Genomic DNA, 25,558 nt, shown 5'->3' on the forward strand with positions numbered 1-25,558 from the left:
CATGATTCCATGTGTGTTATTTCATAATTTTGATGTCTTCACTCTTATTCTACAATGTAGAAAATAGTAAAAATAAAGAAAAATCCTTGAATGAGTAGGTGTTTCACAACTTTTGACTGGTACTGTATTTCTTAATTCCATTTTACTTTAGATGTGTCTGTATTGTTGTGAATTGTTAGATACTACTGCACTTTGGAGCTAGGAACACAAGCATTTCACTACACCCGCAATAACATTGCTAAATATGTGTATGTGACCAAAAGAAGAGAAATAGGCAGAATATGGAGGCCGTAACCGGCCTCACACTCCAGTACAGTAGGTGGCGGTGTATGCAACTTTCAGTTGGTTGCAATCCGGCAATACAAATTGTAAGAAGAAGAACACGATCCAAGGACAGACAGTCACTGAGCCATAGCCAAGAATGCACCCTCGGGATTACACATGCATCAGAGCTATAAATATATTCCCAGCCACTCAGAGAAAATAGTCACGGGAGAGTGTTGTTGATTTCTTCCATAAATTCTTTAAACCCGACTGATCTTATGTCATTGTTTAACACTTGTAGGCTATGTATTTTTCCATTTCATTACTTTTGTTAATGTACTGTTGATGCAGTGTCTGGCCAGAGCCAGTTCTTAAAACCTCGATTCATTGTGTCTCTGGATTCCTACTAATTGTTAGAAGAATTTCTTGGTATTAGAGATGGGCAAATAATTAAAATGTAGATTATTTGTAAATTCCCTAGACACTTCTATTACACTGGGCAGATTCGATTATGCTAAAACGCGGGGCACCGGTCTATGGCCCGTGATGTGAACGGGCAAAAGTGGTGAGGGAGGAGCGCCTATCTCAAATGAACAGTAATCTGCGGCGCTCGGTCATGTTGTCAACCAGGCAGCATGGTGTATTGTCCAGAAACGTATATTTTCCATAAAAGATATGCTTGAATTTTCATTGGGAAGGTAGATAAAGCGTTTTTTGCATGTGAAAATACAGAATCCTACTCATTACACAGTAGGTTATGAACGGGGCACATGGCTCATGCGCCCGGTTCCAAAACGAATGCGATCAACTTTCACCCGGTGTAAAACATGTCTAACCCGGTGCCCGAGCCTGATTAATCGACTCCCCTTGGTTTGGGTCCCCGCCTTGAATAATATAACTGTCCAATGGGTGTCATCAATGGAGACACGGAAGTGACGCAATTTTTAAATATTAATTTACTTTCTGTCTTCCACTTAACTGGCGAGTTTTTCAGAATTGGTCCTGGTACTTAAAACCACTTTTGGCTTCATTTGCAAGGCGACACAACTCGGCCTGGAAGGTAAGTAAAGACTTCAGTACTTGGTGGGAAGGGTTATTCCAACGATACGGTAAGTTAGTTTGTTAACGATCCACAGACGGCCTTGTTTACATGCCAATCCCCGTTTTAGCGTGTGTGAGATGCGGCGGCTAGGGGGCTCAGTGACTCGTTATCAGTTGTGGTGAATTCCGGGGTGGAACAATGGCACCGCTGTTTTTCTACGTTGCCAATGTCTAGGATAGCTTATTTTATTGATTATTAAAATAATTATTTGGATGACTGCTATTGTGTGTTAACCTCTACTTTATTGCTAGCTATGTTGTTAACTAACGTTAGCTCGCCGAACGTTAGCGCTGGGAAATTGGCTTGGGAAACCCAGCTACCCAGCTGCCTATTTATAGCATGGAGGGAATGCAAACAAGCGTCTAGCACTGGGAGCCAGGTCGATATTGCAAGTCACATATCAAACCCCTGGCTGCCTACTGCGGTGATCCATGGCTTTATGTTCAATATTCATGCCACAAAGTCCATCACAAACCGTAGAACAGGAGCAGACATCCGAACTAGACCGACAATCGCCACACCGCCCACTATGTGGAGATATTTTTTTGGGGGGAATGCAAGAAGTCACTATAGGTGGCTGAATATTCACGTTTTTCTTATTAGGACTAGATAGTATGTCACGCGGCTGCTCCTATGCCTACTGTCCTACCGCCTTGTCAGTAGGGGAAAACATCGTCATGTAATCCTTTAAACCGCTGCATTAAGCCGCTTCCCGTGCTTTGTATCCCACACGTGTTATCATATTGTTTATCATATGTACAACTAGAAGAAAGGAAAGTCCCAGGGGTAATAGGAGATATTTGTGCTTTCCCGGTCTTTCTGAACGCTTGGTTGGACAAGTTTTGTTGTGATCTCTGATCAGTGAATCGCACAAGTGGCTGGGTATTGGAGACTCTTCTGTCTTGTGCAGAGAGAGACCTTGACTTTATGGAGCACTGTAGTTCCATTGACCTGAGTTCAGACGAATGAACATCACACCATGTCCCTGACCCGTTCTTCTTTATCATACAACTTGTCCATATAAATATCCTCAGACGCACCATTGTCAAGTTTGTTTTCCTTGCGCTGAACCATTTTATTTTCCCCCCCCTCCCGCTTATCCTCAAGTTCTTTTGTCTCCTTTCAGAGCATCCACCTCGACGGTTCCTCATGAAAGACGGGGAGTGTAACTTCTTCTGCTTCTTCCGCTGCTGCTGAGAGGTGTTGGGCTAGTTTGTGGAGCAGTTTTCTCTGGGAGCTGTAGTTCCCCAGGTGGTTCCGACAGCCAGAGAGCCAGTCCCAGAGAGTGAGGGCGTCTCTGCCGGTGAATGTCTGTGGACATGAACAGCCAGGCCTACGACAGCAATGAGGATGACCTCGGGGTCAACTCTGAGGATGATGACGGGGGTGACGACGACGACCAGGGGGACATAGCCGACTACTATGACGGCGTGGCAGGAGACATGGAGCAGCAGGGGGCCGACTCGTTCGACCCAGAGGAGTACCAGTTCACCTGCCTCACCTACAGGGAGAGCCAGAAGGTGCTCTGCGACGAGGTCAACAGTATCGCCGCCATCCTGAAGGTGTGTGTTGGGCTAGTCTTAGGGGTAATTGAGGTGGTTAATGGTAAAATCTACATCTAGGGTCAATTACCATACCCTAAATCTTAACCGTAACTAGTAGGGGTGTGAAAATATCTGCGTTGGGTTAGGGGCCACGCATTCATTCTCATGGGAGGCTGTGTTAACCTAAATTGAATGGGGAACCGTAATATCAGACCATATCTGTGGCACGGTCATATAGTTATGAGGTGCCTATCGTTCCAGTCTCAGTAGTTATCAGTTTAAAGAAGTAATCAATGAAAGTACTTAAGGAGAAGGGTCTGCTGCTTCCTCCTGAGAACAGCTGTATTCATAAGCTTGATCCTCCTCATGCGCTCTGTCCTCTCTTTGGACAGGTTTTACCTGCTGTAGCCAAACTGGTCCTTGTGCACTTTCACTGGCAAGTGTCACAAATACTGGACAGGTAAACTCTAGTTCACTCGTATTTTCATACACTATGCAAATATTCTGATAAATAGGTTCGAATATGATTTCTGGTGCCCTGGTTTTGCCTTTTTTTTTTTTTTTAGATACAAGTCAAGCTCATCTCAGTTGCTGTCTGATGCCCAGGTCCAGCCCAGCAGCACCTGCAGATCAGTTCCTGTAAGTACTAAGAGTACTCTCTTTCTATGGAGTGTTTGTAATGTATTTGGGTGAAGTTCAAAGTGGTGTCTGGAAAGGTACATGGACTCTATGTTCTAGTTGTGTAGGTGGACTGAATGGTCACTGACCAGATTTTGCCCTTGGGCCACCATTTGACTATCATGTGTGTTGATTTCTTTCGGTCCCCAGGCGCCTCAGTCCCTCCAGTGTGGGGTGTGTCTGCAGCTGGTTCGGAGGGACACCTTGCTCGCGCTGCCGTGTCAGCACTCCTTCTGCAAAGGATGCTGGGAGCAGCATTGCACTGTACTCGTCAAAGATGGGGTGGGAGTGGGTAAGCAGTGCTGCTAGGGCTGATGCGACCTGTCAGTGTGTTCAGAAGTCAGCAGCTTGTTTCTTTGTAGATAGTGACATGATAGGCTTTGAAGATGAACCCCGGTGAGAGAATTGATAGCCTTGCAATCATATTCCGATGTCTGTGTACCTTGGATATTTTCATATTAAATTTGTCTCGTATTTGAAATCCATGTGTTTCTCCAGGATTTTTTTTTTTGTGCTCAGGATGTATGCATGAGATTAAAATATTTTAAATGGCCTGTCTTTCTGTGTGCAGGTATCTCCTGTATGGCTCAGGACTGTTCCCTCCAAATGCCAGAAGACTTTGTCCTCCCACTGCTGCCTGGTGAGGAGCTGAAGGACAAATATAGACGCTACCTCTTCAGGGACTATGTGGAGGTACGAGTCTCAGCCTGTCCTTCTGGTGGTCTGTCTGGCTGCTTGTCGGCGCTCTTTCTATTGGTCTGTCCCTCTTTGCCTTTCTGTTTCTCCCTGCTGCTTTTGTTCTTGAACAGCAAATGGTGAAAAATTGCACTGCCAGCATACTGTTAATAAAAGGAAACTATCGTCCTCTTAATTTCGGTCTTTCAGCCAGTGTGTGCTTATTTGTCAGGACCTGTCTAGCTATTGAAGGTCTCTGTAGCTGTCGGTAAGGCCCGGTCTCTTGGCTGGTTTACAGTGGGTCTAACTACATATCTGTAGACAGTGACGTCATGAAAAAATATAAACGCAAAGTTTGCATGATATCAGCAGCCTGGATGGTCCAAATGGCATACCTGCTCTATTTTAATATCAATCAACCCATCTGTTAAAATATTGTTTTTAGGAGATGTCAGTCCAGCAAGCCAGGCAACCAAAATGAGCTACCGAGCGGTATTTTGGTTTGCTAGCTTGTTAACATTTTGACTGTAGCTGACTTTTGCTCATTAAAGTGAACGCGTTACAAAATCATTATGTACAAGGCAATGGGGTGATAAAAATAGCCTGTTTACATTTGTGAATGTGACAATTAAAGCAGTGCATTCTTTGAGAGAAATGTAGAACTCCTAGAAGCTGTCGAAGGTGAGCCTTTTTCAAGTCTCTGCGACAAGGAAACCGACAGGCGCATCAGCGGTCTTCTGAGTCCGACTGAGCATAAATTAAGTTTAGTTCTGACCCAGGACACTTGACGCATTTGAATGGTCCACAGACATGTCGATAGACGGGACTAAACAATCCTCCTCTCTTCAGAGCCACTTCCAGTTGCAGCTGTGTCCAGGGGCAGACTGCCCCATCGTCATCCAAGTGCAGGAGCCACGGGCCCGCAGAGTACAGTGCAGCCGCTGCAATGAGGTCTTCTGGTAAAGACAGGCGCCAGCATATACAACTCTTACACACAGATCAGTACACAAGTTGTTAGATTCATGTGTATCATGTCAGATAAACATACGGTCATATCACTTGACTCCCTGCGGATGCCCTTAACTATTTCTCTCTACTGTCTCAGTTTCAAATGCCGGGCCATGTACCACGCCCCAACAGACTGCCCGACTGTCCGAAGGTGGCTGACCAAATGTGCAGACGATTCCGAGACGGCCAACTACATCAGTGCGCACACTAAAGATGTGAGACGTGCCACACACTATGAAATTAGGTGTGGTTTTCCAATATTCTCCTTTACTTTTGTCTGTAATGTCAAATGGCTTTTTAATATATTTTTCTTTTTTCCCCCCAGTGTCCCAAGTGCAATATCTGCATTGAGAAGAATGGAGGCTGCAATCACATGGTAAGTGTTAATGGAATCGGCGTCATCTGAGTTGTGCCGACGATCAGCACATTGTTGTTTGTTAGTTTTCTTTAAATCTCTGGAGCTTTTCTGTGTGTCTACTTTCACTACAGGTTCTTTTTAAGTCTGACATTGCGTTCCCTCTGTTTCAGCTATGCTCCAAGTGCAAACACGGTGTGTAGCTCAGTTATGTTTTCTTACAGCTTAACACCAAATGCGCCTTTTTACCCATCAATTTCCCCCCCAATGTTCTGCTGATTTAACGGGCTCAAGCCGTATGCAACCCATTTGACATTGAGCTCGCCTTGTTTTTCCCGTTAATGTCATCTGTATGTGTGTAGACTTCTGCTGGATGTGTCTGGGGGACTGGAAGACCCATGGCAGTGAGTACTATGAGTGCAGTCGCTATAAGGAGAACCCAGACATCGTCAACCAGAGCCAGCAGGCACAGGCCAGAGAGGCCCTCAAGAAATACCTCTTCTACTTTGAGAGGGTGAGATGAATATGAAACACTAACACGCTTCCATCACTGACGGGTACATGAAACTTCTGCTCGCACTTTGAGTATTGTATGGAAATCAGTGAACCTTTCTGAAGTAAGCTGTGCGTCACGTGACTAGGTGACATGAAAAACATCCATCAAACACCTACAGTGGGGAGAACAAGTATTTGATACACTGCTGATTTTGCAGGTTTTCCTACTTACAAAGCATGTAGAGGTCTGTAATTTTTATCATAGGTACACTTCAACTGTGAGACGGAATCTAAAACAAATCCAGAAAATCACATTGTATGATTTTTAAGTATTTGATACATCAGAAAAGCAGAACTTAATATTTGGTACAGAAACCTTTGTTTGCAATTACAGAGATCATACGTTTCCTGTAGTTCTTGACCAGGTTTGCACACACTGCAGCAGGGCTTTTGGCCCACTCCTCCATACAGACCTTCTCCAGATCCTTCAGGTTTCGGGGCTGTCGCTGGGCAATATGGACTTTCAGCTCCCTCCAAAGATTTTCTATTGGGTTCAGGTCTGGAGACTGGCTAGGCCACTCCAGGACCTTGAGATGCTTCTTACGGAGCCACTCCTTAGTTGCCCTGGCTGTGTGTTTCGGGTCGTTGTAATGCTGGAAGACCCAGCCACGACCCATCTTCAATGCTCTTACTGAAGGAAGGAGGTTGTTGGCCAAGATCTCGCGATACATGGCCCCATCCATCCTCCTCTCAATACGGTGCAGGTGTCCCCTTTGCAGAAAAGCATCCCCAAAGAATGATGTTTCCACCTCCATGCTTCACTTTTGGGATGGTGTTCTTGGGGTTGTACTCATCCTTCATCCAAACACGGCAAGTGGAGTTTAGACCAAAAAGCTCTATTTTTGTCTCATCAGACCACATGACCTTCTCCCATTCCTCCTTTGGATCATCCAGATAGTCATTGGCAAACTTCAGACGGGCCTGGACATGCACTGGCTTGAGCAGGGGTACCTTGCGTGCGCTGCAGGATTTTAATCCATGACGGCGTAGTGTTACTAATGGTTTTCTTTGAGAGTGTGGTTCCAGCTCTCTATAGGTCATTGACCAGGTCCTGCCGTGTAGTTCTGGGCTGATCCCTCACCTTCCTCATGATCATTGATACCCCACGAGGTGAGATCTTGCATGGAGCCCCAGACCGAGGGTGATTGACCGTCATCTTGAACTTCTTCAATTTTCTAATAATTGCGCCAACAGTTGTTGCCTTCTCACCAAGCTGCTTGCCTATTGTCCTGTAGCCCATCCCAGCCTTGTGCAGGTCTACAATTTTATCCCTGATGTCCTTACACAGCTCTCTGGCCTTGGCCATTGTGGAGAGGTTGGAGTCTGTTTTGAGTGTGTGGACAGGTGTCTTTAATACAGTTAACGAGTTCAAACAGGTGCAGTTAATACAGGTAATGAGTGGAGAACAGGAGGGCTTAAAGAAAAACTAACAGGTCTGTGAGAGCTGGAATTCTTACTGGTTGGTAGGTGATCAAATACTTATGTCATGCAATAAAATGCAAATTAATTACTTAAAAATCATACAATGTGATTTTCTGGATTTGTTTTAGATTCCGTCTCACAGTTGAAGTGTACCTGATAAAAATTACAGACCTCTACATGCTTTGTAAGTAGGAAACACTGCCGATTTTGCAGGTTATCATACTTGTTCTCCCCACTGTATGCGTTGCCAGAGTAACGGTGTCAATCAGGTGGTTTGTCTACCTCTGAGCATTACACAGCTTTCAGCACACGTGATGTCAACCAGCGCCATACATTAAAAAATAAATGGACAATCATTATATTAATACATGCGGTGTACTTTCAAGGATAGTACACATGTTCCTCAGTCACGCATACTTCCACAGAAGTAGGCTGCATGTTATCTCTGGTACTTCTAGGTACTTTTAGATTATGGCAACTGTCTCACATGGGTGTCAAATACCGCTCATGTTCAACAACTCTTGAGTGTTCGAAGCCAAGACACCATGTCAAATGAACACTGAGATCTTTGTCAGAATCACCCAGAAGTGTGTTTCTTGAATGTGTCTGTTCTGACTCTTTCTCCAGTCGTGACTGTGTTTGTGTGTTCTTCAGTGGGAGAACCACAATAAGAGTCTCCAGCTGGAGGCTCAGACGTACCAGCGGATCCAGGAGAAGATCCAAGAGCGGGTGATGAACAACCTTGGCACCTGGATAGACTGGCAGTACATGCAGAACGCTGCTAAGCTCTTGGCCAAGGTACTATGGTCACACGCAAAAGGAGCAAACGCACACATTAACACAAGCATCTATAGGGCTTTTCACACAACTCTATTGTTACTGAGAGGTGCCAAACCAAGTGTGTAAATCTAATCCGGCACAGTTTGGTTCCGCTCGGCATAATGGTGTGAAAGGGTCATCTGTGTAGTTATTCGACCCACTGCACTACACTGCTCCTTGAACCAATAGCAAGTCGTGCTGATCTCTAATCTGCCTGTCCCACAGTGTCGCTACACTCTGCAGTATACTTACCCCTACGCCTACTACATGGAGTCTGGTCCGCGTAAAAAACTGGTGAGTGTCTCTGTCTAGTATAAGCTACCACGTTCTGTCAGTGGTGGGGGGGGAAAAAGGACCCAACTGTCTTGGGTAAAAGTAAAGATGCCTGAATAAATGACTCGTGTGAAAGCCACCCAGGACAAAATACTACTTTGGTAAAGTTAACACTATTTTGGTTTTAAATATACTTAAGGATTGAAAGTAAATGTAATTGCTACGATATATACTTCAGTATCAAAAGTAAACATCTTTTCAAATTCCTTGTATTAAGCAAACCAGATGGCACCATTGTCGTCTTTATGGAAAGCCAGGGGTACACCAACACTCAGACATTAACAAATGAAGCATGTGTGTTTAGTGAGTCTGCCAGATCGGAGGCAGTAGGGATGACCAGGGATGTTCTCTTGATAAGCGTGTCAATTGGACTGTTTTCCTGTCCTGCTAAGCATTCAAAATGTAATTAGTGCTTTTGGGTGTCGGGGGAAAATGTATTGAGTAAAAAGTACAAGTATTTTTAATCACTAAACAAAATAATAAGTATTTTTATTTAAGTACTTTACACTACTGCATTCCATTAATATACACTGAACAAAAATATAAACGCAACATGTAAAGTGTTTTATGAGCTGAAATAAAAGATCCCAGATTGTCCATACGCACAAAGCTTATTTCTCATTTTGTGCACAAATTAGTTTGAATCCTTGTAAGTGAGCATTTCTCCTTTACCAACATACTCATCCACCTGACCGGTGTGGCATATCAAGAAGTTGATTCAATGGCATGATCATTACACAGGTCTTGTGCTGGGGACAAAAGGCCACTCTAAAACATGCAGATGTTTTGAGGAGTGTACAATTTGCATGCTGACTGCAGGAATGCCCACCAGAGCTGTTGCCAGAATTGAATGGTAATTTCTCTACCATAAGCTGCCCCAATGTCATTTATGAGAATTTGACAGTACGTCCAACCGGCCTCGCAACCGCAGACAACGTGTATGGTGTTGTGGGTGAGCGGTTTGCTTATGTCGACGTTGTGATGAGTGCCCCATGATGGCAGTGGGGTTATGGCATGGGCAGGCATAAGCTACTGAGAACAAACAGATGCATATCTGTATTCCCAGTCATGTGAAATCCATAGATTGGGGCCTAATGAATGTATTATAGTTGACAGATTTTCTCAGCCATGGCTCTGCACACCCAGTTAAATTTGTAACAAATAAGTTTTCAGTCTTTTATACAGGGTGACATTTTCCATGAGCAACGCGTGAAGTTGCAAAGCACATTTATGCTGCTAATAAGATATTTGCAAGGGGGTTATTGAGTGAACGATTCTGTGATGCTTGCAGTCCGCAAAGATGCCATTGAATCAAATTGATGAGAACCATTCATTTGCGGGGAGGGTGTTGCTAATTTAAACAAGCTGTCTATAATGAACAAGTAGCCTAATAAATGCATTTTGTCCTATTCAGTTTGAATACCAGCAGGCCCAGCTGGAAGCGGAGATTGAGAACCTGTCCTGGAAGGTGGAGCGAGCAGACAGCTACGAGAGCGTGAGCGAGGGGGAGCTGAATGCTAATGACAGAGGGGTAAGGAACAGGGGGAAGATGTGAATGAAAAGGGGAGTGTATATGGATATTTTAAAGTTTCCAGATTAAGACTTCCATTGGCTAAGAACACAGGGGAGTTGCCGGTTAATGGCACGCCTTGGGAAATCAGAAGGACCCCCGAAATATGTACGTCCCTAGGCACTGTATTAGTTTTAGACTCTGAAGAATTGAACTTCTTCCACTCGCTCTCTTTCAGGATCTGGAGAATCAGATGCACATTGCTGAGCAGAGGAGACGCACGCTGCTGAAGGATTTCCACGACACCTGAAGTCTCCAGACGACTGCAAAGCACCAGCAGCTCCCTAACTCATTCGCCCCCTCCCTCCTTCACTTTCCATCCCTTTGTCTACGGCTCCTCACACTCATCCCTCCCTCGTTAAGCGCTCTCTTTGTCTGCTACAGGGTCCCAGAATGGCGTGACTGTATCCCCCCCTCATTTAGATGTCAAGAACGCCACATTCAAACACACTACACATGAAATGAGAGAGCAAACACACAACGTGAACACAAACATGCTTTAACACTCCGCCCAAAAAAAGAACCCTTAATTCTCCCACATGATCCCACCATCCCTCTACCTGTTTTTTTCTTTTTCTTCTCACATTGTTCACCTTTTTTCTGCAAATTGATAGTTCGTAAAAAAAAAAAAACATTAAAAAGAAATAAATGCTGTAATTTTCAACAGTTGTACATTAATACAGATAGTTACTGAGTTTGTAAACCAGATGTCATTTTCTTTTGTGTTCATTATCACACATGAACGACAATGCCCGTGAGAGCAGAAAGGAACTGGCACCCATGCTAGGTTCACCGGCTATGTGGTTGTCAATGGGTTGACCCAGATCTTCCAGTCAGACCTTTTATCAGTTCACCTTCATGCTCAATCAGTATACACACTAAACTTTAGGACTTTCATGCTGCTCAGATACAGGTCAGACTTCGTTAGCCAGGCAGCCCAATTCTGGTATCCCCCCCCCACACTAATTGGTCTTTTGACCACATCCGAGCTTATCTTATTGGCCAAAGATCATTTAGTTTAAAAAAATAAATAAAATGGGGCTGCCTGTCTAAATGCAGCCATACTGAACACTTCAGGCATGTTACTGTTGTGACAACCTCTGGCCTTTCAACACACAGTAAGGCCTTCACAATGCATTATTTTGACACCGCCTCTAAACAAGAGCTGCAGTGTAGTCGTTGCTTATTCAGGTCAGTCTGCTAGGCCCAAATATAGGCAGCATGGTGTGCCAAGCTATATTAATAACAGCTGTAATGCTGTCGCTCCTTTTATGTGTGCCACTTTACTAGTGGGCGGTCCAAAGACTTAAATAGGGGATGACAGAAATCAACACCTGCAAGATTTTTCCAGCATAGGGAAGAGTTAGTACCTGTCCCGGAAATGACGCGTGACTTTATGGCAGCAGCATATCACCTTGCATCCCACTGCTGGTTTACCTTGGAAGCAGAGTTGGTCCCTGGATGGGAGACCAGAAGCTGCTGGAAGTGGTGTTGGAGATCCAGTAGGAGGCACTCTCCTCTGGTTAAGTAAAAAATCCCAAGGCAGTGATTGGGGACATTGCCTTGTGTTGGGTGCTGTCTTTCTGATGAAATGTTAAATGGGTGTCCTGACTGGTCACTAAAGATCCCATGCCACTTATCCTAAGAGTATGGGTGTTAACTCTGGTGTCCTGGCTAAATTCCCATTCTGGCCTTCAAACCGTCATGGCCTCAATCATCCCAAACTTCCAACTGGGTCATTAATCTCCCCTGTCATTTTTCTCCCCGGTCATTGCTGAAAATGAGTGTTCTCAGTCAACTTACCTGTTAAAATAAAGGTTGTCACTCCACCCACCTGCTGGTTTGAATCAGCAATAGCCACAAAGGACTTTCAAGACGATCAGAAACGAATAGGCCACAACAGCCTCAACCACTCTCATAAGATAGGATAACAACACAGGTTCATCTAACTGGCCAGCAGCATAAACCACAGATCACGTTCTTCACTGTAAAACCTACAAACATCAAAACTGGTCGGACCTGACCAACTTACGGGCCCAAAAGGGTAGCGCTAACCTTACTCAAATATGAACATGGAATGAGCCATGGCAAAATGTGTAGAATAGCAGGAATTTTGCTTATAAACTGCAAGTTGCATGCAGCTCTCAGGAACTTGATTTGCTCACGAAAATAAATACACATTATAGGGGGTCCTAACCCAAGGGCTCATAATATTTTGGGGTCCCTGACATTAAAAAGTTTGAAAATCCTTGAACCAGAGCGCAGAATCTAGAACATCTCCATAGTATCCATCCCACTCCAGCGCGGTAGATGGCGGTAATGCACCTAATATTGGTTTCACACCGCCATAAAACCCCGAAGAAGAAAAAGGTTGTCAGACGAAAACGTGTGGGACCAGAGGTATCTCCAGACAGGACAGGAGCTTGATAACGTTGAAGGCCGAAGATTAGAGGGCAGTTCGGTAAATGTTCTACAGTCGTGAATGCATTACATGTCATTTTTATAACCAGGAAAGGGTCTTCTTGACAAGAGACAGAGCGCACGGTCGCACCACGCCACAGCTGACTGACAGATCGCCGATCGTAACTGACGTTCGGAGTGGAGCGAAGAAACGAAGAAAGTTATCGGTCTCTTGGGCGGTTGTCTGTTTAACACCAACGTGACTAATAAAACACTAACGTTGATACATAAATTGTATAATGGCGGACTACCTGATCAGTGGACAGACTGGTTACGTGCCCGATGATGGACTCAGCGGGCAGCAACTCTTCAACTGCGGGGACGGCCTTACCTACAAGTAATTATTGACGTTTGGCAGTCACATGGCTGCTTGTTGAAATCCATCGCAATTCGCTTGAGTTAACTTGGATAACCTTTGTAGCTAGCTACTAACCAGAGCCGTATATTTCGTCGTTGACACATTAGCTACACTAATATTTGTGCAAGCAGGGGCACTGGGTGCTTTGAGTCATTGCATTAAATGCAATTATTTCTACATGGCCATGAGTCTACCGACTCAGGTTTCCCGGCTCAACTCAGGCTTTCAAATGACAGCGAGTTAAGTAACAATTTTATTTTGGGGATTGACTCAAATCGACCAAAAATAATATCTGAAAGAAGTATATGAATATGAGGTTCTGGATAGGCCTGGCTATCTTCAGCTATGCAAGCCTGTGATTTGAACGTTCCTCTATCACCCAGAGGGTGTATTCATGAATAATAAGCCTACTTTCAGTGTCTGTTATGAAACATACACACACGACAATAACTCGTGTTTGCAGTCGGTAGACTAGTTTTCCAGCAGTTGAATTAGGAATACCAGGCATGACATTCCTTGTGACGATGTAGCTAATTATGACATCCCGAAGGCACCTCCATGTCAAGATATTATAGAATATTACTGTATTGGCATGACCAATAAGTAGTTGTTAGGCAGAAGTATAGTCTATTTGCCACAGTACCTCATCCAAGGAGAGTTTATACACGTCTTTGGCCTCATCTCTTGTCTACTCTTCAGTGAAGTTACCATCACATCTCATTCTGCGCATTCCATGCTTAATATAGGCCAAGTAGTCTCCTCCTAGAAACATGGGCCTACTTAATACTGGTATACTTCAAAGTGAAGGCGCTTGTGCAACCGGCTGTTTCAAAATCTCAACCAGTTAGTACCAGACAGACGGTGTGCTTGGAAACATATGATTGTAATAATATGCCATTTAGCAGACTATTTTATCCAAAGTGACTTAGTCATACTTGCATCACTTCTCGGGACCTCCAGGAACGTGTTGACAGTCAGCGCTAACGTGTAACAACACAGGACACGGTTTGCCAGCTCGTCAAATGCATCAGATATCAGTTAGTCCCACGTCAAGTTCCGGATAGCTCAATTTGCTCAGATGATCAAACGCTGAACTTTTGCAGTCCCACTCAAGTGCTGTCGAAAGATATTGTAGAATTTGATATGCCCACTGTCAGTGAATTTTTTTAATAATAATAATAATAATAAAATAAAAAAATAACAATTGGAAAGAAAATTACTTTATTAACCAGCTGAAGAAGGAAATTCACATTTGGCCGCCCCACGTGTGATATTGTAACACCTTACTGTACATTCTGAGACACAAATGTGTGAAATTGCATATGTGTGTGAGAATCATTGTTAGATTGTATGCAGCATGTGAAGCCTGTCCCTTCTCTCTCTCTCTCTTTTCTCTCTCACAGTGACTTCCTGATTCTCCCAGGGTACATTGACTTCACATCGGAACAGGTGGTGAGTGGAACCATTAGGGCTTCTGACCCTCCATGACCTGGTGTCATATTCATTAGTGCACGCCATAGCAAAACATTTTGCAATGTTTCTTATTGGATAAGTTCAGGTCGTCCCTTTTCAGTCCGTTTTCTTCCGTTTGTTGCCTAGTGAATACGACCGAAGATTCCATTTAAGATTACAAGGAAGACCTTCCCATTGTAATCTTGATTGGCAACCGAGCGCCGTGAAAGGTGTGTTTGTTTCTACGACAGGTGTTCGTTACAAGTAGTAACTTGTAGTAACTGGTTTGTGTCCTCTGCAGGATTTGACTTCAGCCCTGACGAAGCAGATCACCATGAAAACACCTTTTGTATCCTCCCCCATGGACACCGTCACAGAGTCAGCGCTGGCCATTGCCATGGCAGTAAGTCTGCTGTAAACATACACACTTTAGCATGGTGACATAATGGAAGGTTTTAGTTCAAAGTCGACTCGGCAAAACACGAAGTGAATAGCAGTGTTAGGCTAACTGTCGTTAAAAAAAAAAAAAAACGATGATCGATAAACGCGACGACAATCTTCTTCGCAGTTGTTGGCACAGTTACCAAGGAAGCAACAAGGAATACAAAAAAACGTATTTGCTGTCTCAGACCGATCACATGATGACATGAGATCACAAAGCAACAAACCCCCCCCCCCCCACCACCCTATAAAACAGCTGATAGCAGAAACATCAACAGCTATTGGAAAACAACCAGTACCTTCTCCCAGGGTATGTTGAAGTGACTACAACAGCTGCAATTATGTGTCACTTAAAATAGTAACCTAAGATGGTTGTTTTGTAAAGCCCCCCCCCCCCTCCCCCTCCCCCCAGAGGCAAACATTGCAGTGGAAACATCACATAGTCTTCACTGCAAAACAAATGCCAAGAATTCACTTGAAACTAGTTGTTCTGCATAAATCCTTACATTCTATCTCTCACAAACACACACACACACACACAAACTGGCAAGTAAACATGTTCTTCTAATCGTCTTACAGCTCACAGGGGGAATAGGCTTCATCCACCACAACTGCACTCCAGAGTTCCAGGCCAACGAGGTCCGCAAGGTCAAGGTGATGACCCCTACTACACGTTCTCTCTCTTTCACTCTTCGTCTCCCTTCATATTTCTCTTCTTTTGTTTTGTTACATGTGTATTTTTGTGTGTGCATGTCTCTGCTACTCATGTTATTGTCTGCTGTCTTTTGGTTTGGTCGTCCTGCCAACCTAGTTGGAACTGTTTCACTGTAGTGTTCCCGCTAGAACAGGAAGCAATCATTTTCTCTCTTCTCCTATTTCATTTTTCATCTATCGCTCATGCGCTCTGGTGTGCTTTTTAAATACCCTGTAGATTTGCTGAGCCTAATAGATACCCTTACCCTCTCTCCTCTCTCCCCATGTCCCTCTTTCCCCTCCCCCACTTGTTCTTCCGCCTGCTACCCAATTCCTTTCTCTCGACTCCCTTCACTCTCTGCCCTCCACTCCCCCCCCATCCCTCAATCCCTGCTCCCTGTTTTCCCCCTCTTCTCCTGCCTCCTTCCTTTCCTGCCCTCTCTTTCTCCCAGCGGTACGAGCAGGGTTTTATCACAGACCCGGTGGTGATGAGTCCTACAGACCGCGTGGCAGACGTGTTCCAGGCCAAGGCACGCCACGGCTTCTGCGGCATCCCCATCACAGACAGCGGCCACATGGGCGGGCACCTCGTTGGCATCATCTCCTCGCGGGACATTGACTTCCTGAAGGAGGAGGAGCACATCCTGCCACTCAACGAGGTAGGTGTGGCTCAACGCGTATCACGGTGTTTACCCAGTTGGTATTTGTACATCCTGTATAATTGTGTTTAGTTGACTTCCCTGCCACTCTCTAACTTGCGTCCGAAGGTACATGCTAATCTTCTTTTGTTTTCTCCTTCCTTCACCACTACAGGTGATGACAAAGCTTGAGGACCTTGTCGTAGCTCCAGCTGGAGTGACACTGAAAGAGGCCAATGAGATCCTGCAGAGGAGTAAGAAAGGTGAGGAGGCGGGACCTGGGGAGAAGGTTCACCGTTAAAAAAATTAACGAGACTGTCATATAGCCTACGTCAACATGCCCCGTGTGTCCGAGAGGCCCCGTTCTAAATGCCATGTCTCTGTGTAGGTAAGCTGCCCATAGTGAACAAGGAGGGCTGCCTGGTGTCCATCATCGCCAGGACAGACCTGAAGAAGAACAGGGACTTCCCCCTGGCCTCTAAAGACTCACGCAAACAGCTGCTGTGTGGGGCAGCCATCGGGACGCACAACGACGACAAGTACAGACTGGACCTGCTGGTGCAGAGCGGCGTAGATGTGGTCGTACTAGTGGGTTCCTGGTTCTTCTACCGCGTCTACTTGTTATTCTCTTCATGGATACTTTCTCCATCTTTTTCTTCAGTCTGTTCTTTAAAGGGGCAGTCTGCGGTTCAAACAATAACAAAGCGGACAACCCTGCCACTATTTTGGTAAAAAGCGGAGGGATGGCGTTGGAGAAATTTAACCTTTCTCAAGACAGAGCTATGGATACAAGGACTGACCATACATGATATCCAAATTATAATTTTAACCATGTTTTGTGGCTAGACAGTGTTTGTTTACAATTGCAATGTTTACAAACAAAGGAGTACGATCATTAAGTACGACCAATGATGTGTATGGGTTACGATAGTTGAATAAGTTATATTATTCAAGAATCAATATGTGTGTGTGTGTGTGTATATATAATTAATTAAGACTAAAGATCGCTGTAGCAATCACAGATTGCCCCTTTAATGTTGCTCTCGTTCATTCAGGACTCCTCTCAAGGGAACTCGATCTTCCAAATCAACATGATTAAGTACATCAAAGAGAAATACCCACAGCTTCAGGTCATTGGAGGCAATGGTGAGTGTTACACACAAATATATATATATATATATATATATATATATATATATATATATATATATATATATATATATATATTTACAGACACAGACACAGACACAGACACAGACACAGACACAGACACAGACACAGACACAGACACAGACACAGACACAGACACAGACACAGACACAGACACAGACACAGACACAGAAAGAGCGAGCAAGAAATGCTGCGTTCTCAGAACTGCCCTCATTTCATGATTGCACTGCACCTGCCTGTGACATTGTTGCTCTTTGTCTCCCTCTGTCTGTCTCAGTGGTAACTGCAGCCCAGGCCAAGAACCTGATCGACGCCGGGGTGGACGGCCTGCGAGTGGGCATGGGCAGTGGCTCCATCTGCATCACACAGGAAGGTGAGTCCGACCAATGGCAGACTGCCTAGCTCCCGCTCACCCGCAGCAGCTGTAACCCAATCGGGAGCCTCCAATCTGGCCACCTTTCCGCTAACGACTGAAATCGCCCTTCCGCCAACTGTAGAATTCTGTACAAAGGGTCCCATCCATAACAGGGTTCATTCTAGGTTCTTTCCTTCTCCCTCACTGGCTGTAGAGAATGCTGAAGGGTTTTGCAGAATCAATTTGTGCTGCCATATTACATTCTAATACAGGCAATTTAACTGAATAAGACCACCTGCTGAAGGACTGGAGTGTGGATCATCCTCAAACTTCAGCCAAACCGTTTCAGATCAAAACTCTGAAAACTGACAATAACAATGGACTTTCTCACGGGGGCAGGTCCTTTAGAAATCACGCGCAACTCCCCCATCAATTGTCAGTCTTACCCTCTATTTTCTGTTTCTCTTTCACCTCATCCTCCCCTCTCTCAATCATGCTATTCTATCTCTATCTTTCATGATCTGTTTTTTTGGTTTCTTATTTTCGATCCATCTCTTCCTTTATCATCTCCTTGTCTCTGTATCCGTTTTTTTTAAATAATTTTTTTCCCTCTCTTACCCACCACCTCCATTTCATGTTTCGTTGTGTGGACCTCTGCTCTATTGGTTTCACACGGCCTGTGATGTCTGTCTCTCTAGCGCCTCTCAGTGTTGCTCCTGGTATAAATCTCCACAGCCCCAAAACCCCAACTACTGTAACGGGATACTGCAGTAAGTCCCTCCCACCAGGCCCCCCTACCCTGCGCAGGGCATTTTCTCTCTAATTGGCTCCACTACCACACTGTGCCCGCCTACCCCCCCGTCACAGCCTGTCTGCATTGGTTGGTTAACGGCTCTGCATCAGTAGAAGTAGTAGCTAAGCTGGCCTTGGGGTTTTGGATGCTTGTCCTTTTGTCCTTGACTAATCTGTCAGCGTGACATCACACCGCCCCTTGTCTCGACATGTGCGACATCCTCGTCATTTTAAAACTTACAGTACATTTTAAATCAAATAGAATTTTATTTGTCACATGGTTCGTAAACAACAGGTGCAGACTAACAGTGAAAGGCTTACTTGCGGGCCCTTCCCAACAACGCAGAGAAAGAAAATAGAGAAATAATTTTTAAGTTTAACACGTAATAATAATAAATATACAATGAGTAACAATATATACACGGCTATATACACGGGGTACCAGTACTGAGTCAATGTGCAGGTGTATGAGGTAATTGATGTAGATATGCACATATAGTGTAACTAGGAATAAAGTGACCGATTTAATAAACAGTAGCGGCAGCATATTTGAGTAGTCACCGTTACTGCAAAAAGGATCAATGTAGATGGTCCGGGTAACTATTTAACTAACTGTTTAGGGGGTAGAAGGTGGATGCATATGAGGAAGTGTATTTTAGTAGTGCGATTGACAGTTTGACGACATGGTGTCTGTCAGTTAGGCCGTTCACCTTCCCTCTGAAACAAGCTGAACCTGAACAGATTTCAATGTCTTTAGCAATACCAGTTACTACAGGTTGTTACTACATTTTCAGCATCATTCAATTTCCTGTTAAAGGTCTTTCTCTGTTGAGAATCATTAACCTGTGTGTGTGTGTGTGTGTCCCATGGATTGGATTTAACCACATCTTCCCTGTCAGCTGGACATCAACATATGGTCATGTTTTCATATAAGAGTGAGGAGGGAGCCCTTAGCTCCAGATTAGACTGGCTGTTGTAACGCGTTAAGGAATCTACGTACAGTATGTCATTGCTTCTTACACCCCATTCACATGTAACAGTCATTGACTTAACAACACTGTAACTTATACTGTAAACCCGACCTGTAACTTAGGATTTACTATCTGTTTGTTCATAACAGTATTGTTCCTTTTGAGAGGGGTATAAGATGCATGTCTTCAAATGCTTTCTGGTAGTGCTGCTTTGCAATTTAATCAATTCGTATTTATGGTAATTATTTACTCAATTTCATTCCAGTCCCAGTTAGCTCATGGATATGCATATCAATCACAAAAAAAAAAGGTGAGCGCGAAGCTAAAATAATGTTTTCCACTTTCTCAACTTCCTCCTTTTGATGTTGGCTTCAGACATATAGTAATTAACTCATTTTAGAGTAAGAGTTCGTCAAAACGTTCTCGGCCGAACTGACGGCTGGTAACAGGATTCATTGAAACGTGGGCTCCCGACTGCATATCAGTGCTAGAGGCGTCACTATAGTACCTGGTTCGAATCCCGGCTGTATCACATCCGGCCGTGATTGGGAGTCCCATAGGGCGGCGCATAATTGGCCCAGCGTCGTCCGGGTTTGGCCGGAGTAGGCCGTCATTGTAAATAAGAATTAGTTATTAACTGACTTGCCTAGTTAAATAAAGGTTAAATGTAAAAAATACATCAAATGTTTAACTGTCACACAAAACGTTGTGGAAAAGAGGCCAATCTGCTAATTCTCATATTTAGTGTTGAGGGGAAAAAGCCTGCATAATAATCAATCAATCTAGTGTATTTATAAAGCCCTTTTTACACCAGCCGATGTCACACAGTGCTATACAGAAACCCAGCCTAAAACCCCAAACAGCAAGCAATGCAGATGTAGAAGCACGGTGGCTAGGAAAAACTCCCTAGAAAGGCAGGAACCTAGGAAAAAACCTAGAGGAACCTGAGGGGTGGACAGTCCTCTTCTGGCTGTGCCAGGTGGAGATTATAACAGTACATGGCCAAGATGTTCAAACGTTCATAGTTAACCAGCAGGGTCAAATAATAATAATAATCACAGTGGTTGTAGAGGGTGCAACAGGTCAGCACCTCAGGAGTAAATGTCAGTTGGCTTTTCATAGCCAACTATTCAGAGTTAGAGACAGAGAGTTAGAGACAGAGAGTTAGAGACAGAGAGTTAGAGACAGAGAGTTAGAGACAGAGAGTTAGAGACAGAGAGTTAGAGACAGAGAGACCAGTGTTCCATAGCCGCAGGCAGAACAGTTGAAACTGGAGCAGCAGCAGGTGGACTGGGGACAGCAAGGAGTCATCAGGCCAGATAGTCCTGGGGCATGGTCCTAGGGCTCAGGTCCTCCGAGAGAAGAGAGAGTTAGAGGGAGCATACTTAAATTCACACAGGACACTGGATAAGACAGGAGAAATACTCCAGATATAACAGACTGACCCTAGCCCCCCGACACAAACTATTGCAGCATAAATACTGGAGGCTGAGACAGGAGGGGTCAGGAGACACTGTGGCCCCGTCCGACGATACCGGACAAGGCCAAACAGGCAGGATATAACCCCACCCACTTTGCCAAAGCACAGCCCCCACACCACTAGAGAGATATCTTCAACCACCAACTTACTACCCTGAGACAAGGCCGAGTATAGCCCACAAAGTTCTCCCCCACGGCACGAACCCCTCCTAGGGACGGCATGGAAGAGCACCAGTAAGCCAGTGACTCAGCCCCTGTAATAGGGTTAGAGGCAGAGAATGCCAGTGGAGGGAGGGGAACCGGCCAGGCAGAGACAGCAAGGGCGGTTCGTCGCTCCGGTGCCTTTCCGTTCACCTTCACACCCCTGGGCCAGACTACACTCAATCAGAGGACCTACTGAAGAGATGCTTCCTGAAGAGATGCTTCCTGAAGAGATGCTTGTGCTTCCTGAATTCAAAACATATAAACTCAAACCCTTTCTAAGGCTTCCTCGGTTTCAGTTGTTTTTCTTTTCATTTTATGAATGTTATTTTCCCAAATAAACATCACGTTTCTCTAATGTAGCCTAATATTGTGTGTGTGTTTGGTGTACTACTTGTTGAATCATGTTTTGTGAATGGGAAATCCTATCTTACTAAATGCCAAAAGGTCCTGTCCCGTCAGCTTGCTGTGTAATCAGTTTCATAATGATTACGTTTATCAGGGAAAAACAGACGATAAAATCCAAATCATTATGAGGTGATCCACTCAAGCAAGCCAAAACCATGTTTAATACACAGCAAATCAATGAAAATATGAATTAATATTCAAATAATACTGATATGATTAATTCACTTGATAAACCAGGAAATTACAACATAAAATGGCAGGCGAGGACAGACTGTCTGCTGTGTGAGGATGCCTAATGTCTAGTCTGTCTCTGATGGGGGGGCTACATATGAAGGGTTGGCTGGATATGCCACACCATGACGTGTCAGCCTCAATTGAACCAAGTGACACAAAGTAGGCCTCAAGCAGTCATGAGCATTGTCACTACGTGTGTGTGTTCTTTGTTCACGCCTGTCCTCCTTCCCTTGTTGTCTCAGTGTTGGCGTGTGGGCGTCCCCAGGCCACCGCCGTGTACAAGGTGTCTGAGTACGCCCGTCGATTCGGGGTGCCAGTCATCGCCGATGGGGGCATCCAGACCGTGGGGCACATTGCCAAAGCCCTGGCACTTGGGGCATCTACAGGTGTGTCTCAGGCTCAATTCAAATACACATACACACACCAACTCTCATTAGTCAATAATATAGCATTAGCCATTACACATAGCATTAGCCATTATGGCAGATAGCCAAGTGGTTGCTGGATCAAATCCCAGAGCTGACAAGGTAAAAATCTGTCGTTCTGCCCCTGAGCAAGGCAGTTAACCCACTGTTCCCCGGGCGCCGAAGACGTGGATGTCGATTAAGGCAGCCTCCCGCACCTCTCTGATTGAGGGGTTGGGTTAAATGCGGAAGACACATTTCAGTTGAATGCTTTCAGTTGTACAACTGACTAGATATCCCCCTTTCCCTTACACATAGCATTAGCCACAATTAGCATTAGCCGTTACACATAGCATTAGCCACAATTAGCATTAGCCGTTACACATAGCATTAACCATTACTTTTAGCACTTACAGGCTCACATTTAGAGACTGATATAATAATGTACTAACACACACAACTCCATCTCAAAGCATGAAAGGTACATTCTCTCATCTCTCCTCCCCTTGTCTCTCCAGTGATGATGGGCTCTCTCCTGGCTGCCACCAGCGAGGCTCCAGGTGAATACTTCTTCTCTGACGGCATCAGGCTGAAGAAATACAGAGGCATGGGCTCATTGGATGCCATGGACAAGAACCTGGGCTCCCAGAGCAGATACTTCAGGTACGGAGTCATAGTTATACTAATGCACTAGTAATACAAATCTTTATTTTCCCTAAGATTGTATTCATTAGGCACCAAACGAAATAAAACAGACAAACAGGGAGGCACTACCTGAACTTGTCCAATAAGAAGCGCTTGTTGCGTCCCTTTGCAACATGTTTCGCTACGGTGTGCGCTAATCAATTGCTACGACCAAGGGGCAACTAGCTCTGCAGCAGGCAGTCACTCAAAAGACAAATAACACATAGCTGACCCGTCCTCTTTCTCTCTCTCTCTACCCATTTCCTCCGTCTTTCTGCAGTGAGTGTGACAAGATCAAGGTGGCTCAGGGTGTGTCGGGGGCAGTCCAGGACAAGGGCTCTATCCATAAGTTTATTCCCTACCTGCTGGCTGGGATCCAACACTCCTGTCAAGACATCGGATCCAAGAGCCTCACCCAGCTCAGGTACACGTACACACACACGTCTGAATGTTTGTCAAAGTGCACCTACTTTGATACCGGCACGTGTGTGTGAGCTCGGGGGCTCCGTGTAACACTATTTGTCTTCCCCGTGCAGAGCCATGATGTATTCTGGGGATCTGAAGTTTGAGAGGAGGACGACATCGGCCCAGATGGAGGGAGGAGTCCACAGCCTGCACAGGTACTTACTGATGTGATCTAACTAGGCAGTGTTGACGAGCCTACGGTGCTGTCACAGAAGCTAACATTGCAATATATTCTTTGCTTGGTGAGGGGATTTTCTTAACATCTCAGTTTCACATACCACCTGCAAGCTCCTAGATTTAAAATGGTTCCCCTTTCCAAACAAATCTCACTTCAACCTGTTTATAGGTCTTTCCGATCTCAGCATGATTCAACATGTTGGTAATTCGTTACCAGGTCATTAATCTGTTAAACCTGCTCTTTTTTTCTCCCTGTCTTTTTCTCCCTGACTGTCTTTTCTCCCTGCAGTTATGAGAAGTGCCTGTTCTAAAGACGAGAACAACAGTAGTGGGCTGCAGACTTGTGTTCCTCAAGCGTACGCACATGAAAGCACACCCAACTACTTGACAACCCCCCTCACACACACACTAACACAAATGTCAATTATGCCTAAACCATCAGTCTTCCCCATCTGTTGTTCCCTATCTATGCTGAGGGAGAGCAGAGCATGTCTGTCTTGTCTATCCGTCAGTATTGTGATGGAGTGTTTTGGTGTTGTCAGATGCCTTCCATGTCCTACTGACGTGAATAAAGGTGAATAAGTCAAATAAAATGTTTTTTTTCCACGTTTTTTTGTTATTGTGGTCATTTGAATGGTCATGTATCATGTGTAGAGATACAGACCTGGTTTGAAATATATGGGTATTTGTAATTAAAAAAATAAATAACAATTCTGTGTCTTTTAGTATTTTCAAATAATATGTCAGAAATGAAATTCTTCAATTTTGATAATGTTCTATAAATATCCTACTATTTGAAACTATTTTCCAAATACATTATTTAAAGTACTTGTAGAACCAAACAGACCTGGGTTCAAATGCATGGGAGTATTTCAGTATTTCTATTTATAAATGCACTTCTGTGTATATTTGAATCCATGCCAATACCTTCCAAGTGTATTTAAACATTCCAATATCAACTACATGTATTTTCAAAGAAAAATACATACAAATAATTACTTTGAAATGTCTTTGAACTCGGGTCTAATGGGAAATGCCATCTAAGTTGTATGGAGTAAGGTGAGAGTTGGGGATGGAAAACCAATTAATTTAACAGATATGTAGTGTAAATAAATAGTGTTGTATTTCATTCTGTGATTTAGAGTTTATAACCTACCTGTCTGATAGACACACAGAACCATGATCCTCTTTTGGAGAGGACAATGAGGTCTCTGGGGGGGGGGGGGATCAGGTATACCTCCAAATCCACCGGACTTTCCAGGCCACGCACCAGTGGACACACACCTGCCCCACACATGCACACCTGTCCCACCGATCAGACAGACTGGTGTCTTCAATTAGCAACTCCATAAGGCTGAAGAAGGGATTCATCCAACTTACTTTAACCTTGACTACTGTAACAGCTATTTGTATTGTATCGGTTGAAAAAGTAATATAGTTTACAGTACCAGTCAAAAGTTTGGACACAGCTACTCATTCCAGGGTTTTTCTTTATTACTACTATTTTCTACATTGTAGAATAATAGTGAAGACATCAAAGCTATGAAATAACACATGGAATCATGTAGTAACCAAAAAAGTGTTAAACAAATCAAAATATATTTTATATTTGAGATTCTTCAAAGTAGCCACCCTTTGCCTTGATGAAAGCTTTGCACACTATTGGCATTCTCTCAACCAGCTTCATGAGGTAGTCATCTGGAATGTATTTCAATTAACAGGTGGCCTTGTTAAAAGTTCATTTGTGGAATTTCTTTCCTTCTTAATGCGTATACAGAAGACAGCCCTATTTGGTAAAATACCAAGTCCATATTATGGCAAGAACAGCTCAAATAAGCAAAAGGAAACGAC

The 25,558-nt window shown here is 44.3% G+C and overlaps 2 protein-coding genes across 5 annotated transcripts; both read left to right on the forward strand.

Annotated features, from left to right (window-relative positions):
* Window positions 1-1,218: 1,218 nt before the first annotated feature.
* On the forward strand, window positions 1,219-11,003 carry arih2 (ariadne homolog 2 (Drosophila)). 2 transcript variants are annotated; one of them, XM_039008497.1, is made up of 15 exons: window positions 1,219-1,324; window positions 2,493-2,928; window positions 3,303-3,370; window positions 3,477-3,549; window positions 3,739-3,880; window positions 4,160-4,281; window positions 5,113-5,222; window positions 5,369-5,486; window positions 5,597-5,647; window positions 5,761-5,821; window positions 5,989-6,140; window positions 8,258-8,401; window positions 8,648-8,716; window positions 10,170-10,286; window positions 10,504-11,003. In XM_039008497.1, exons 2-15 carry the CDS (start codon window positions 2,674-2,676, stop codon window positions 10,573-10,575), a joined length of 1,554 nt encoding a protein of 517 aa, XP_038864425.1. In that variant the 5' UTR covers window positions 1,219-1,324; window positions 2,493-2,673; the 3' UTR covers window positions 10,576-11,003. The 2 variants fall into 2 exon arrangements, with proteins under 2 accessions (XP_038864425.1, XP_038864426.1); XM_039008498.1 differs by having other exon boundaries at window positions 5,800-5,821.
* Window positions 11,004-12,680: 1,677 nt separating this feature from the next.
* Window positions 12,681-24,316, forward strand: impdh2 (IMP (inosine 5'-monophosphate) dehydrogenase 2). Of its 3 annotated transcripts, XM_039008501.1 has the most exons (15): window positions 12,681-12,786; window positions 14,547-14,595; window positions 14,743-14,825; window positions 14,897-14,998; window positions 15,616-15,690; window positions 16,182-16,388; window positions 16,543-16,630; window positions 16,756-16,955; window positions 17,423-17,513; window positions 17,815-17,910; window positions 22,220-22,363; window positions 22,900-23,044; window positions 23,346-23,489; window positions 23,602-23,685; window positions 23,997-24,315. In XM_039008501.1, exons 4-15 carry the CDS (start codon window positions 14,930-14,932, stop codon window positions 24,016-24,018), a joined length of 1,365 nt encoding a protein of 454 aa, XP_038864429.1. In that variant the 5' UTR covers window positions 12,681-12,786; window positions 14,547-14,595; window positions 14,743-14,825; window positions 14,897-14,929; the 3' UTR covers window positions 24,019-24,315. The 3 variants fall into 3 exon arrangements, with proteins under 3 accessions (XP_038864429.1, XP_038864427.1, XP_038864428.1); XM_039008499.1 differs by lacking the exon at window positions 14,743-14,825 and having other exon boundaries at window positions 12,681-13,122; window positions 23,997-24,316; XM_039008500.1 differs by lacking the exon at window positions 14,743-14,825.
* Window positions 24,317-25,558: the final 1,242 nt, after the last annotated feature.

Source organism: Salvelinus namaycush, chromosome 14, assembly GCF_016432855.1.
Source record: "Salvelinus namaycush isolate Seneca chromosome 14, SaNama_1.0, whole genome shotgun sequence".
NCBI lineage: Eukaryota > Metazoa > Chordata > Actinopteri > Salmoniformes > Salmonidae > Salvelinus > Salvelinus namaycush.

Bases quoted from the DNA above. Each gene is read 5' to 3' on its own strand.
- arih2 (XM_039008497.1), top strand. From the start codon at position 2,674: ATGTCTGTGGACATGAACAGCCAGGCCTACGACAGCAATGAGGATGAC. The intron at 4,282-5,112 runs GTACGAGTCTCA...TCCTCTCTTCAG, and splicing joins TCTTCAGGGACTATGTGGAG to AGCCACTTCCAGTTGCAGCT. The intron at 5,822-5,988 runs GTGTGTAGCTCA...GTATGTGTGTAG, and splicing joins ATGCTCCAAGTGCAAACACG to ACTTCTGCTGGATGTGTCTG.
- impdh2 (XM_039008499.1), top strand. From the start codon at position 13,025: ATGGCGGACTACCTGATCAGTGGACAGACTGGTTACGTGCCCGATGAT. The intron at 13,123-14,546 runs GTAATTATTGAC...TCTCTCTCACAG, and splicing joins GGGGACGGCCTTACCTACAA to TGACTTCCTGATTCTCCCAG. The intron at 23,686-23,996 runs GTACTTACTGAT...TTCTCCCTGCAG, and splicing joins GGAGTCCACAGCCTGCACAG to TTATGAGAAGTGCCTGTTCT.